This window comes from Armigeres subalbatus, chromosome 2, assembly GCF_024139115.2.
Source record: "Armigeres subalbatus isolate Guangzhou_Male chromosome 2, GZ_Asu_2, whole genome shotgun sequence".
Taxonomy (NCBI): domain Eukaryota; kingdom Metazoa; phylum Arthropoda; class Insecta; order Diptera; family Culicidae; genus Armigeres; species Armigeres subalbatus.
Window position 1 is genome coordinate 388,042,927 of NC_085140.1, and position 15,191 is coordinate 388,058,117.

General features: G+C 43.6%; 1 protein-coding gene across 4 annotated transcripts in view; it reads right to left on the reverse strand.

The window, feature by feature from the left end:
- Window positions 1-366: 366 nt before the first annotated feature.
- Window positions 367-15,191, reverse strand: part of LOC134213187 (protein bark beetle) — a 78,680-nt gene continuing 63,855 nt past the window's right edge. For 3 of the 4 annotated variants that reach the window (XM_062691894.1, XM_062691892.1, XM_062691893.1), the window contains exons 5-11: window positions 14,948-15,159; window positions 14,531-14,886; window positions 14,346-14,471; window positions 14,027-14,050; window positions 13,465-13,933; window positions 13,189-13,410; window positions 367-1,905 (exon numbers count right to left, since the gene is read on the reverse strand). In XM_062691894.1, the coding sequence (XP_062547878.1) occupies window positions 853-1,905; window positions 13,189-13,410; window positions 13,465-13,933; window positions 14,027-14,050; window positions 14,346-14,471; window positions 14,531-14,886; window positions 14,948-15,159 (2,462 nt within the window). In that variant the 3' untranslated portion in view covers window positions 367-852. The remainder of the gene's footprint in view (window positions 1,906-13,188; window positions 13,411-13,464; window positions 13,934-14,026; window positions 14,051-14,345; window positions 14,472-14,530; window positions 14,887-14,947; window positions 15,160-15,191) is intronic. The other variant, XM_062691895.1, reaches the window with a different exon arrangement.

Below are 15,191 nucleotides of genomic sequence, written 5' to 3' on the forward strand. Positions count from 1 at the left end.
AATACCTACCAATTTGTATATTTGAAATTATGAAGATGGAGTTGATAATGAAGTTCAAAATTAAAATGTATTTTAATTTGAAAATGCTGTATATTTCTACTCAGTTTATCACGATAAGACACACTATTTGGATCACTACCTACAGGAATACTCATTTGCCCCAGACTTATTGGCAATAGCGACACGTGATCAACGCTAATCTTGATCAGAGGACGTTAGGCACCTGTATAAACAACTGAGAAAAACCTCATGGTTATCAATCCTCCCGCCTATTTGTTTGTAGCTAACGATCCTATATTGAATAAATTCCATTGACCTGTTTCTTTAAAACTGAGTATACAACAAAGCCGTTATTATTTCGCAAAATGCTTCTTGTTTACGCTGGTCATCTAACACGATACGATCGTGATGTTTGAAATAAACGCGTATATTGTTGTCGTTTTGATTGTAAAATACTTCTACAACGTAAAGTTTGTTAATCTATCACGAGGACAATCACAAATTGTACCTGGATCATTTCGCTTCGTTTTCTACTCTATGTTTCTATTGCTATTTATATACAAATATTTAAACGTATTCAACAAGCAAAGACACTTGAGTTCGACTAATGCACAGAGTACGGATTCACCTCCCGGTTTTTCATTATGTTGGATAGCTTTTCATCTCACCATCAAACCAAACATAAATGTTTCCTATTTAATTTTATTTTTTTCTTCATAGCTCCCTTTGTTGAAACTTTGGCCGAAATGGGTTCAGCTAAGACGACTTTCTATTATTTATATGTTTCCTATTCGATGGATTCGACTTCAGTGCAGGTCTATAGATATCTGTACAATATTTGTTAACGATTTCTTACATAGCAGTCTCGAGTGGTTGAGAATAGCTGCGACTATCTGAACTGAGCATAGCCGGCATCGGTGCCAAAGCTTCGTCAAAGTTAGTTTCGAGCAGCGCTTCGGAGCGTGAACGAGCGTAGTTGGACCGCTGTGGAGCGTGTTGCTGTTCCTGCTCTGGTGACGCTTCATATACAGTCCTAGGCCTACGGCTGCCATTACCATCGACGCGTGGTGGAGGAATGATAGACTCTCGTTCCCGCCCAGGAGTGGCGTACTTTTTAACTGCCTTCATGTAGGAATCGGGACGTCGAATTTCTCGGGCATCGATGCTGGGCGTGGACGGCGCAGGCCTCCGGACTTGAATGGATGGTTGTTGGTACTCATGAGGAGCGCTGAAGTTAAGGCGATCAATCTTCTGATCGTATGGCAGTGTGCTTGAGCTCAGCTGAGTTGCATTACTAGAAGGCGGCTCCGGAGGAGCTGGCAGGAAACTGCTATGGCCGTTACTGGGTGGTAATGGTGCGTACTCTGGCAGGCGATTTTTAAGCTCATTGAGGAACAATAGATTGTCGCCTTTTACTCGCATCGGCAGTGTGCTCGAATCACCGTAGAAGTCGGGACCACTTTCGTCGGTATCGCCACCCTGGTGATGAATTATTGGCGTATCTTCATTGATTGCCGTGTTGATGGAATTGTTTCGTGTGACTCCGGAATATGTAGTTGAAGTATCTCGGAAGCCTTCGTTCCTGAACGCAAGCTCGAAAGCGGTGCTCCCCCCATGGGAACTGTAGTCCGGCAAACCATATACTTTGTTGCGTGTAGGGCTATCGTTAGAATGCTGCAAAAAATCGGAGCCTCCGTTAGTAGTGCCATCACCGTATCCCATTTGGCTTTTCAGTTGATCCGTATATTCGTTACTGTACTGCTGCTTGTCATACATATCGTAGTTGGTTTCCGAGCTGAGCACGCTCTTGTCAACGGATTCTATCGAACCATTGGAGGTCATCTTTTTGTAATCTGTCGTGCCAGTGGTGACAGATTTAAGTGTATCCGTTGAACGTGAAACGACCTGACAAAATAAATGAAAGAAGATTGTGTCAACCATTTTTACATTTTAAAAGCGTACTGAGGTGAAACAACATAAAAGCGTGTTAGGGTTGGAAGTGCACTTACAATATTTATACATCCGTGGGCTTGTGCGACAAAAAGAGTAAACAATGATATTTTTAATACAATAACAAAGCATCTCTTCTCAATTTTAGGCTAAAATTCTTAATTTTGGCTGATTTTAGAGTTTCCATCCCGGGACATCCCGGGACAAAAAATCCCGGGATTTAGGAAAATTCGAGATTTCCCGATTCCCGGGATATTATTTTCGAAATCCCGAAAATCCCGGGAATCCCGGGACAAAAAATACTGTTTCATTTCCGGGTCGCAAACAGTGTAATTTTTCTTCTAACAAAAGTTATTTGTTTTGAACGCGAAACCCAACTTAGGTAATAAACCCATATCATATTTTTATACCTCCCATCAGACATGATTTTTTCCAAGTTCGTTTATTTGGTAGGCTGAGGCATGTATACGGAGCCAAGGTTCTGTGTGATGCTCAATCGATATCATCTTATTATTAAATGAGTAAGAGAGGAACAGACATGAAAATAAAAGGATATAGCTAATAGATCACCTTCACAAAAATAGTAGATTCCCCTATACCACTTAATGGAGGGCTACTGACTGATAATTTTTCCAGCAGCTACAGCTCTCTATTAATTAAACGACAAGTATCTACAGTACAAGATCAGCTACATCTATTTGGCGCCTGCTTCCTACCCATCTCCCGTCTATAGTGAGGTTGTGTACACTAGCTGATATTCGCCTTGCTAATCTTCTCGCGCCGCCCAACATTGAATCAGTCTTCCTGAGCTTCTTGCCTCCAAAATAATTATTGATCCAATTCATGTCCTTCCAATCTTTTTTTGGTGTATCGCTTCAATCAAAATCAACAATCAATTTATCCAATTCTCGGCTTCTGTCAAAATTGTATACCATATTTAATCGCGTAATCTGTTAACCCCATTATCGTTAAATTATCGAGTTAATTTACGTTAAATTCTCGAACTCCGATAATAATTGAGTTGATTTATTTTTATCGCAGCAAACAATTACGTTGAACACAATTAACTTTATCGGCGATAACGATAAATTAACGATTAACATCAAGATTAGGAAGAGCTTGGCAAAAGTATCAATTAGTAGCCTGCCATGGGTTGGAGGATACTCTAGTATTGTGTTTTCTTTGTGAGGGTGCTCCAATAGGTTATGGGCCCAGTACGATTCTACTGCGCATCTTCCATCTTTCGTCACTAGGGTATTGAATGCAATCCCAGCAACTGTCTAAACCCAATGCATATTCTTCTTCTTCTTGGACTCGGCGATCATATATTCCAAAAGGGTACTCTACCTTCCGAGAAAAACGTGAATATTATTTGCTTCTTGAAGTCGTTTTTTTTCGAAAGAATCGATTCAAATTAGAATTGAACTGAGTTCCATTATCCATTATCTGGCCATTCTAAAATATGAAGTTTACCCCTGAACATTGAATAAAATTGTTTTTAAATAAAAAAATAAGTTTTCTAAGGAAGCTTCGAAAAATCCCGGGATCCCGGGATTTCCCGGGATATACGAACAAGTTCATCCCGAATCCCGGGACAAGTAAAATGGCCGGGAAATGGAAACTCTAGCTGATTTATACTATAAAAAAGCCTAATATTCACTAAGGAACGTCCTTTTTTTTGTCATAAATGGCCGGGGTTCTACCAAATCGCACCAAGTGCCAAAAAAAAAAACCATTTTTCTGCCTAAGTTTTCGCTTAGCAGATTTGTTTGATCAAAAATCGTATTGGATATCCCTCTACCTCCTAACTAAGGATATCCTACTATGAATGTGTGGATTAATTGATATGAAATGATTTCCGTTTTCCTATTACGATCAAAATATCACAAGTCAGACAAAAAGCCGCTTGGTGCGATTTGGCAGAACCCCGACCATGTACTACATATGGTCGGGGCTCTACCAAATCACACCAAGCGTCAATGAAAGTTTTCCAATTATTTTGCCAAAGTTTTCGTGTAACATATTCAGTTAATCACAAATCGCATCGGACATTGTTCAACGCCATAATTGAGGATATTCTACAACAAATGTACGCAGTTATTAATTGAAAGCTTTCAATGCCCGCCATTGTATGAGTGTGTATCTCGCGTGGCAAGTACAATGGATACACTATGCCCAGAGTGTCGAGAAAGTTTCCAACCCGAAAACAACCTAGACCGGACCAAGAATCGAGCTCGCCATTTCCAGATTGGCAACCCTACGCCTTTGCAAGCAACGCTAACTGGAGACCCTTGGTCATGCAATTATGCTTAATATCTACATGTTTGATTCGTTTCGATTTTTTACAAGTCGTATGCAACCCAGATTGTTTCAAAAAATATTCATAGGATCCATTGATGCATTGCATTTGGGATCCTGCAGTACTCCATCCATGCAGATAGTTTAAGTCTTCAGATACTGTGGCACTAAGCGCGTCATACTACCTTGATGATGCTTCACTTGATGATATATGGGCAGTTGATTGCTTTCGACTTGCCCAAGACACCATTGATTTTTTTTTATTTATTTTCAGACTAAGGCCGGAGTGGCCTGTGCTGCACATAAAAGTCTTCGCCATTCAGCTCGGTCCATGGCTGCACTTCGCCAACCACGCAGTCTGCGGAGGGTCCGCAAATCGTCCTCCACCTGATCGATCCACCTTGCCCGCTGTGCACCTCGCCTTCTTGTTCCCGTCGGATCATTGTCGAGAACCATTTTCACCGGATTACTGTCCGACATTCTGGCTACGTGCCCGGCCCACCGCAGCCTTCCGATTTTCGTTGTGTGATGGTTCTGGATGGTTCTCGATGGTTCGATGGATGGTTCTCCCAACAGCTGATGCAACTCGTGGTTCATTCGCCTCCTCCACGTACCGTCCGCCACCTGCACCCCACCATAGATGGTAGGCAACACTTTCCTTTCAAAAACTCCCAGTGCGCGTCTTCGACGTGTTGATAACTAGTCCAATCCGATTAGCTTCGCTTTTCAGTCTGATGTAGGCTTCCTCCATCCTCTCAAAGTTACGTGCCATGATATCAATGTCGTCGGCGAAACCAAATAACTGGACGGACTTCGTGAAAATCGTACCACTCGTGTCAATCCCTGCCCTTCGTATTACTACCTCCAAAGCGATGTTGAATAGCCCTCTACGCGTTTCGAAGGGACTCGAGAATGCCCCTGAAACTCGAACTACGCACATCACCCGATCCATCGTCGCCTTGATCAACCGTATCAGTTTATCCGGAAATCCGTTTTCGTGCATAAGCTGTCATAGCTGGTCCCGATCGATTGTATCATATACAGCTTTGAAGTCGATAAATAGATGATGTGTGACGTTGTATTCGCGGCATTTCTGCAATACCTGACGTATGGCGAACACCTGGTCTGTGATAGAGCGTTCACCCATAAATCCCGCCTGGTACTGCCCCACGAACTCTCTTGCAATTAGTGCTAGTCGGCGGCATAAAATTTGGGAGAGTACCTTGTAGGCGGCGTTCAGCAATGTGATTGCGCGGTAGCTGCTACAATCCAGCTTATCGCCCTTTTTGTAGATGGGACACACGACACCTTCCATCCACTCCTGCGGCAGAACCTCATCCTCCCAAACCTTGGTAATTACTTGGTAGTGCAGCGCTCTGGCCAGTGCCTCACCATCGTGTTTAAACAGCTCTCCTGGTAGTTGATCATCTCCAGGGGCTTTGTTTTTCAGTCGGTCGGTCTCCTCCTGGATTTCCTGGAGATTCGGAGCCGGAAGTCGTATGTCCTGCGTATATACCGTACCATACCGCCACCGTTGTCTGCCACATCGCCATCAAGGTGTTCTTCGTACTGCTACTGCCATCTTTGGGTCAACTCACGCTCATTTGTAAGAAAGTTCCCGTTTATGTCCTTGCACATATCGGGCTGTGGCATGTGGACCTTACGTGAACGGTTCAACTTTTCATAGAACTTTCGTGCGTTATTAGCGCGGTATGTTTCTTTCGTCTCTTCACGGTCTCGATCTTCCTGCTGGCGCTTTTTCTTCCGGAAAATCGAGTTTTGTCTGTTCCGCGCCCGTTTGCATCGTGCCTCGTTCGCCCTCGTGCGATGTTGCAGCAATCTCGCCCATGCTGCATTCTTCTCCTCAACTAACTGCTCACATTCGCTGTCATACCAGTCGTTCTCTGATCCGTAGCCAACGTGTCTAGTGCGGCGGTTGCGGTGCTTCCAATGGCGGATCGAATATCTCTCCAGCCATCTTCAAGAGATGCTGCGCCTAGCTGCTCTTCCGTTGGGAGTGCCGCTCCCAGCTGCTGCGCGTAGTCTTGGGATAGTCTACCGTCTTGCAGCCGCCCAATGTTTAGCCGCGGCTAACGACTCCGACGCGTGTTGATCACCGTCGAGAGTTTTGAGCGCAGACATACTGCAACGAGGTAGTGGTCGGATTCAATATTCGCACTGCGGTAAGTGCGCACGTTCGTGATGTCGGAGAAGAATTTACCGTCGATTAGAACGTGGTCGATTTGGTTTTCCGTTACTTGATTAGGTGATTTCCATGTGGCCTAAGGTGGTTCAAAAAACAATTTTTCAAATTCTTTGATGGGCCGCCCTCTTATTCGGTTCTATTTGATGCCCTGATGCTCTGGACAAAATTTCAGCCAAATCGGTCAACGTTTGGGCGGTGCTAAACTCGTTGAAAGTTTATATGCAAAAATGTATGCAGAAACATCCAAAAACAGTGATTTTCAGTTGGACGGCACAATTTACGATCAAGAACCATGATACTCATTCAGTTCTTGTAGAATTAAATACAGAATGTTATGCTGAAAACCGCGAGAAGAATAGAGTTTATTAGGCAAAGATATTAGCATTTTACTGGAGTGTTGTAGGGGTGAATTTATTTCTTTTCAAAGCTTGAGCTTGAGCTTGAGCTTGATTGACTGCTCGTAGTTGCTACTCCATTATGACCAGATCAGCTGTTCTTGCACAGGGAACCAACAGATGTTTGCTTGGGACTAGCACACATCTTCAATGTACAAGTACTGGTGATCTCATTTGTTAGGTCATACTGGCGCCTGCCACGTCAGAATGCAAGTCAATGTAGGGAAGGGGGAGGAAATGATGATGCAATCACTCGCCCACTGCAAGCCGAATATACCACTGCACTTGCCACGAGTTCATGCGGAATTTGTTAAAATTTCAGGGTTAGGTTGGAGAGGCAGAGGTCCGTCTTGGTTAACGAGCTGCCAATGTGATAGATAGGAGAAGGTAACTGATGGAATTTCTAATTGGATGTAGGAAACGAGCTCTATAGTTCATTTCCAATTCTAGCAGATTACTGTTAGAATACTCAAGTTGAAGGTATAGGAATAGTAATGGAAACGGTATGGAAGTCCATTTCCAGTTCTAGCGATTGTTAGAACATGAGAAATAAAGAGAAAGATACAAAGTAGGAGAATGGAACGGACCTGGGATTTAACCCACGACCTCCTGCGTATGAGGCAGAAGCAGTAGCCATATGACTACCAAGCCCGCTTCGAAACAAGTATCACGCACTGAACTGATTAATTTTATTACCGGCCGCGCAATGCAGAACACAATAATTCGGTCGACCGCGCGATCGTTCTGCTGTCCGAAACATGAGAGATCACGCACTGAACTGATTAATTTTATTACCGGCCGCGCAATGCAGAACACAATAATTCGGTCGACCGCGCGATCGTTCTGCTGTCCGAAACATGAGAGATCACGCACTGAACTGATTAATTTTATTACCGGCCGCGCAATGCAGAACACAATAATTCGGTCGACCGCGCGATCGTTCTGCTGTCCGAAATATGAGAGATCACGCACTGAACTCGGTGAATTTATTTCTTTTCAAAGGTAAAAAAAACGAAATTTGCTCAAACCCCACTTCAGAGAAATGCTAATAACTTAGCCGGGCAAACTTCAATCTTCTCGCGGTTTTCTGCATAACATTCTGTTTTAAATTCGTCAATATGTGAATGAGCATCATAGTTCTTGATCGTAAGTTGTGCCGTCCAACTGCAATTCACTGTTTTTTTATGTTTCTGCATATAAACTTTCAACGAGTTTAGCACCGCCCAAACGTTGACCGATTTGGCTAAAATTTTGTCCAGAGCATCAGGGCATCAAATAGAACCGAATAAGAGGGCGGCCCATCAAAAAAAGTTTTTCCCATACTAATTTGAGCCACCCTAATGTGGCCTTGTGGATATTCTTGCGGGGGAAGGCCATTCCGCGGGAGGCTGCAAAGTTTATGCATCGTTGGCCGTTGTCGTTCGATACGGTATGCAGACCTGTCCGATGACCTGTCTATACATTTCCTCCCATCCTACCTGAGCGTTCATGTCACCGATGACGATTTTGACGTCCCGCAGTGGGCATCCATCGTATGTCTGCTCCAGCTGCGCATAGAACGCTTCTTTCTCGTCGTCGGATCTCCCTTCGTGTGCGCAGTGCACGTTAATGATGCTACAGTTGAAGAAACGGCCTTTTATCCTCAGCTTGCATATCCTTGCGTTGATTGGCTGCCACCCAATCACGCGTTGGCGCATCTTTCCCAGCACTATGAAGTCGGTTCCCAGCTCGTTGGTGGTGCCACAGCTTTGGTAGAAGGTAGCCGTTCGATGCCCAATTTTCCACATTTTCTGTCCTGTTCAGCAGATTTCCTGCAGCGCCACGACATCGAAGTTACGGGGATGTAATTCATCGTAGATTATCCTGTTGCAACCTGCGGAGTCTAGCGAATTAAAGTTCCATGTTCCAAGGTTCCTATTGTGATCCTTCATTCGTCGCCTAGGTCGTTGCCGATTGTATCGAGTCGTATTATCTTTTATGTCGTTCGTAATGGTTGTTTTTAAAGGCGGCTTATTGGGCCTGCGCAAACTTCCTGTCTCGTCGGAGGGCCGTCGTGTCAGGGCTGTTTAGCGTGCCACCTAACACCAGGACTTGGGCTTGTGCGGTTTGAGCGGCACACGGTCGCTTTGGCGGAGCCTACTTGCGGATACATGCAGCTTTTTATAGAGGTTTAACAGGGTCCACTGTCAAACCCCACCACATCCTAGGCAGGCGCCACAACTCGCAGATGGCCTGGGGAGGGATCGTCAAGCCCTTGGACATAGTCCCTGCTGCCCCCAAGACACCATTGAGCTGACCAATTTAAACAGGAATCCTGTAACAAGCTTGCGATCTTTCGTGTGGAATGCCCAGTCGCCATCTACATATCCAATGAGTGGTTTCCTCTATGCACTTCTTTTGAACAGCAGTCCCGTGATGGTTGTTCCTTTGACGTATTTACAACGCGCTTGAATGCTAGCCAATGGCTATCCGTTGGTATTTTTTGGGACCTATTCTAACAAGATAGCATAAATCCGAACGCACGAATAATATTCGGTACATTAGGCAACCTTTAATAGCTCACGGTACGGTTGAGCAGTATCCCTAGCACCACACATATTCCATATAGGTTACTGCAACTCATATGTGACCAGATTTAGTCGCAATCAAGTTGCTGCAACCAGTTTGGCCTGGTTTGTGCTGCTCGGGATGACTACCTTGGCTATTCATTTGAATTCCTTTCTCCATCGAATTTCTTGTTGGGTTACATTCAGTCATACCGAATTTCTCTAGAATTTTGATGACAGTATCCACTTCAGATAACTTGATTGAATGTTATCATAATCAAGACCAAGCTTCAATAGTTAATTTTGTAGATTCAAACAACGCGGTGCTTGTTTCAAGCCATACCATGATTTTTAAGTTTCAATTTTTTAACACTTTTTAAACACTGCCCAATTCTGCATTCGCGCCTTGCAGTATTTCCATGTATAGATCTTCTTTAGCTGGCAAGTACAATGGATACACTTTGTCTCGGAAGTCGAGAATGTTTCCCACCCAAAAACATCGTAGACTGGACCGAGAATAGAACTCGCCATCTCCGGATTGGCAAACCTACGCCTTTGCTCACAAGGCTATCAGGTTCGGGTAACATTTAATGGTATTAAGGTCACTCCTGACGGAATGCAAGATTAAAAGTGCTCGCGATTTCGGGGGCACACCACTTGATTCAGGGGCCCGCACAACTGTCATTTTTGTTGATTTAGCTTTGCTGCGTCTCAGCATGCGTGAAATAATGAAAATGACAGTTGTGCGTTGCTTCCGTATCGAGTGGTGTGCCCCCGAAAACGGGAGCACTTTTAATCTTGGATTCCGTCAGGAGTGACCTTAATGGACATTGGACATCCTAATCAAGAAATATAGCTAGAAGCGATGAATGATGAGTTGGCAGGGCTGGATAATAACCACACCTGGGTACTGGTGCAACCTCCCCCATCAGTTGTTCCGGTACCCTGCAAATGGATCTTCAGCCTAAAAACGGACGGTGATGGCAGACCAAATCATCATAAGGCAAGGCTAGAAGCGAAGGGATGCGTGCAACGTAAAAATATCGATTACGAGGAAACATTTGCCCCGATGGCGAAATTGAACACAATACAGACGGTATTGACCATTACAAATGCCAGAGGAATGGAAATACATGAAATGGACGTGTGGACTGCATTCCCAAGCGGAATATTTATAAGAGGAGAAGGTACACGCAGTAACCCGAAGAGTTCGAGTCAAGCCAGTAGAAGTTTGCCGGTTGAAGTGAAGCTTGTATGGATTAAAGCAATCTCAAAGATATTAAAACACAAGGATTGCTACGATTACTGTCTCTATGTAAAGCACCAGGCCGGTAAACCAGTGGTAAACATTGTAGCATTGTAGTTTACGTGGACACTACTAAAAATCCACACATATTTATTGGCAAAATCTATAGATTTAACTTATGATTTATATAAGCGCACACATAATCATTTTCCACGCGAGCTGCTAATAAAATATATATCCAAATAAACTTTATGTGTGGTCTCGAATTAGCAATTATTTAATTTATGTGTGGTTCTGTATGGAATATATTAGGGTGGAGCTATTGCAAAAATTTATAACGGTGACACATATATCTTATATAGATATTTTTGGCAGTGGACGATTTGCTTATTTAAACCTGAGATATTTAAACTCAGAAGCACATTGGCTATAAAAGAGAAGCAGGAATTCGACATGACCGATATTAATGAATTGCATGACTTCCTGGGAACCAAGATACAATGGAATCGTCAGCAAGGCATAATGACGTTATTACAAGTAGAACTGATTGAGAAGATACATCGATTTGGGATGAGTGATTGCAACCGTTGCAAAACACCTCCTGAAACTGGGATACAGCTGCCGCGAAGTAACGATCGATATGATTACCCTTAAAGTGAGTTAATTAGATGCCTCGTGTACCTAATGATGGACACACGCCCGGATTTGTGTTTTATCGTCGGATACCTTTCAAGATTTCAGAATGCAGCTAGCACAGTAAATTGGAATCAAGCTAAACGTGTGCTCAGGTATGTCCAAGGAACCCAAAACTTTGAGTAGGTCTATCGTTGCATCCGAAACAATGCCCCTGCCCTGTCACTGGATTCGTGGATACTGATTATGCCAATAACGTTGAGGATCGAAAGAGCATTATCATCAACTGATGCAGAATATATTGCCATGACTAGCTGCGCGACTCGATTTGACTCAGTGGTTTGACGAGCGATCTAGGAGAAACAAAGTTCATGCACCCAATTCCGATTTTCGAAGACAACCAGGCCAGGGTACCATAGCTCTATGGCTAAGAAAAAAGAAACAAAAAGAGCGAAGCATGTCGACATTTTGGCTTCGCCGACGACATAGATATTATGGCACGTAACTTTGAGAAGATGGAGGAAGCCTACATCAGACTGAAGAGGGAAGCCAAGCGGATCGGACTAGTCATCAACACGTCGAAGACGAAGTACATGATAGGAAGAGGTTCAAGAGAAGACAATGTGAGCCACCCACCGCGAGTTGGCATCGGTGGTGACGAAATCGAGATGGTAGAAGAATTTGTGTACTTGGGCTCACTGGTGACTGCCGAAAATGACACCAGAAATTCGGAGACGTATAGTGGCTGGAAATCGTACGTACTTTGGACTCCGCAAGACGCTCCGATCGAATAGAGTTCGCCGCCGTACCAAACTGACAATCTACAAAACGCTCATTAGACCGGTAGTCCTCTACGGACACGAGACCTGGACGATGCTCGTGGAGGACCAACGCGCACTCGGAGTTTTCGAAAGGAAAGTGCTGCGTACCATCTATGGTGGGGTGCAGATGGCGGACGGTACGTGGAGGAGGCGAATGAACCACGAGTTGCATCAGCTGTTGGGAGAACCATCCATCGTTCACACCGCGAAAATCGGACGACTGCGCTGGGCCGGGCACGTAGCCAGAATGTCGGACAATAACCCGGTGAAAATGGTTCTCGACAACGATCCAACGGGTACAAGAAGGCGAGGTGCGCAGCGGGCAAGGTGGATCGATCAGGTGGAAGATGACTTGCGGACCCTCCGTAAACTGCGTGGCTGGCGACGTGTAGCCATGGACCGAGCCGAATGGAGAAGACTCTTATATACCGCACAGGCCACTTCGGCCTTAGTCTGAATAAATAATAATAATGTCGACATAAAATTCCATTTCATTTGAGATGCGGTGACGGCAGCACCATCGTTCTTTGATCTCCGAGAAAAATTATTAAAATTCGGCAACTGAGAGGGGGTGTCGAACATAACAAAGATTGTCAACCGCAGTTGTTAATCAAAGTAAAACAGAAAAGTTTATGAAATCAAGAAACTCACTTTGTAGTATTTTACTTGATTTAGCTTGGTATAGAAATCTATTTTCGCTTCACCACGCTCATTCGATTCTGTATCAGGTTCTGACTGTTCGCCGAAAATTTTAGCTGTTTTGTATACTGACTGACCACCAGCCGTTTCAAGTGTGATTGGACATTAGTATACAATTTTTTTTATTATACTGATCAAAGCGCTTCATCATTTGGCTAACCCACATTGCATAAAAAATACTCTTAAAAGCTTTCAGTCAAAGAAAATCGTATCTTGATTAAACGTTCCAATAATTAGTAACCGATGCAAATGCAGGTTCCGAATCTTCGGTCATGAATATTAAACTTCTCATAGGCCGTTACGTTAAAATCAATAGCAGTGCGTTGAAGCGTGAGTTTTCAAATTTTGTTAGTATTTTGTACGATTTTGATAACAGTACTACAAAGGGACTTACGAAATTTCTTCTGCGAATAGATCCCTGTGGATCAATGCTGTTGAGGCTGCGCAAGCTTTGCCGAATGCTGTTACGCCGTTGCAATCTTTGGGTTTGTCGGTAGCGAGATTTGAAAACCCAGCAAAAGCATATGCAAAGAAGCATCAGCAGCACCAATATCAACGCTGTAATCATTCCAATTGCTACGGCATCCGCTTTCCAGAACAAAGGATCAATTTCAACCTAAAAGTAAGACGTACATTATCGATCCTAAGCGGTTTTCTAAATATTCCTTACCTTGGGATCAATCTCGCACAGGAATGCATGCCGCTCATAACATTCCTCGATCTCCACATTTCGGTAGATGAACGAAGTGCACTGGTCGATGTAGTTGGGATGCTGAATCCAAACCTTCTCGGCCGAACGTAAGTAGCGGGATTGCTGTTCCAGGAAGAACCACAGAGCATTATAGTCACCGTGGATAAACGGCAGTGATGCATTGTCGGAGCGGCAGAAGTCACGTGCCTCACGGAAACTCATTGGCGCTCCGACGTACATGTAGCAGGTATCGATTAGTAGCGTCCATCCGGGTGGGCATTTGCCGTTCAGCACGGTTTGGTTGTTCATGTGCAGAGGCAGATATTGTACTTCCAGCAGTTGGGGATCGTCGAAGCGATCGCGAATACGGGATCCGACTGCTAAGGTTCCGTTATAGCTCCAGTAGTTCAGCGTAGCATCGATCTTCGTTTTCCAAACGTCCAGGGTACTGATAAACGAGAGGTATTAGTTAACATGAGCATAAGGATACAGTCGAAAGATAGATACAACAATATGACACAACAAAAAGATCTACACCTACCTATTCCAATACTGGAAGTCAATTCTTCAAGTACAACATGTCGGCGTCATGCAGAAGGGTTAGTTTGTATATGGGAAATAGAAAAATAAAGCATGCAAATTTTGAATGAACCGTTCAAATCGGATTCTTACAGTTACTTAGAGTAAAATAAATATATGGATAAACCCTTGGATAAACCTTATAAACAACATCGATCCCAGTAGAATTAGTATCTTACCTTGATATCTGAATCAAAGCAATTTTTAAGTAAGCTTAACTTTTAAAAATAATGCCAACATATTAGTGCTCTATCCAGCATGCATTTTCTAAATATACTTACATTGAACGATTGACGGTGATCATTTCGTAGTCATTATCCGGATTCGCAAAAATATTGTCCACATAATGTTGCCCTGCCGTCCCTGCTACGATCGTCGCTCTACCGCTCCAATCAGTTGCAGTATTGCTGTAAAGATAGTTGAAAAATTAATGTTTTCGCATAAATCAATAGAATTTCAGTCATACTCATAGAATCCATTATGCGAAGTTGTCTGATAGATTGGTAAACGAACTCTATCAAACCCGGACACTTCGATTATTCTACCGCCCTTGTTACTGTGAACGTAATTGTGGCTGAAGTTTGAAACCACCTGACGCAACACGACCACGTCCTTGAAGGCGGCATCGTTTTGAGTGATGTAGTTATTATGAACGGTAACTTCCTGATACGGAGACGACTGTCGACCCTCCACGTACAGTGCGGGTCGATTACGATTCCTTACGAATAGGTTGTTATGAATCCAGCCGCGAAGCGATGTGGCTGATCCTCGAGAATCCGCTCGTATGGATAGACCTCCCTGATTTTCTTGGACGAGATTATTCTGAAATGAAATGATTGATGATCAATACGAAATTTAAAAAAATATTTTTTTGGTGACCTACTCTGAAATATAACGACTGCATATTTTGCACATCAGCCCGAATGGTAGCTTCACAAGATGAGAAGTTTCCGTACAGCTGACGACAGTTCCGTATGAAGCGATTTCTTTCCAACGTTAAGATTGGTGATACTTCACCCACAGTTACATAATGCAGTCCTCCTCCAACGCACTCCTGGATATCGGAGTTCGAAATGTTATGCTGGGCATCACGATCTAGATAAAAGAATCATTAGAAAATATTCTTG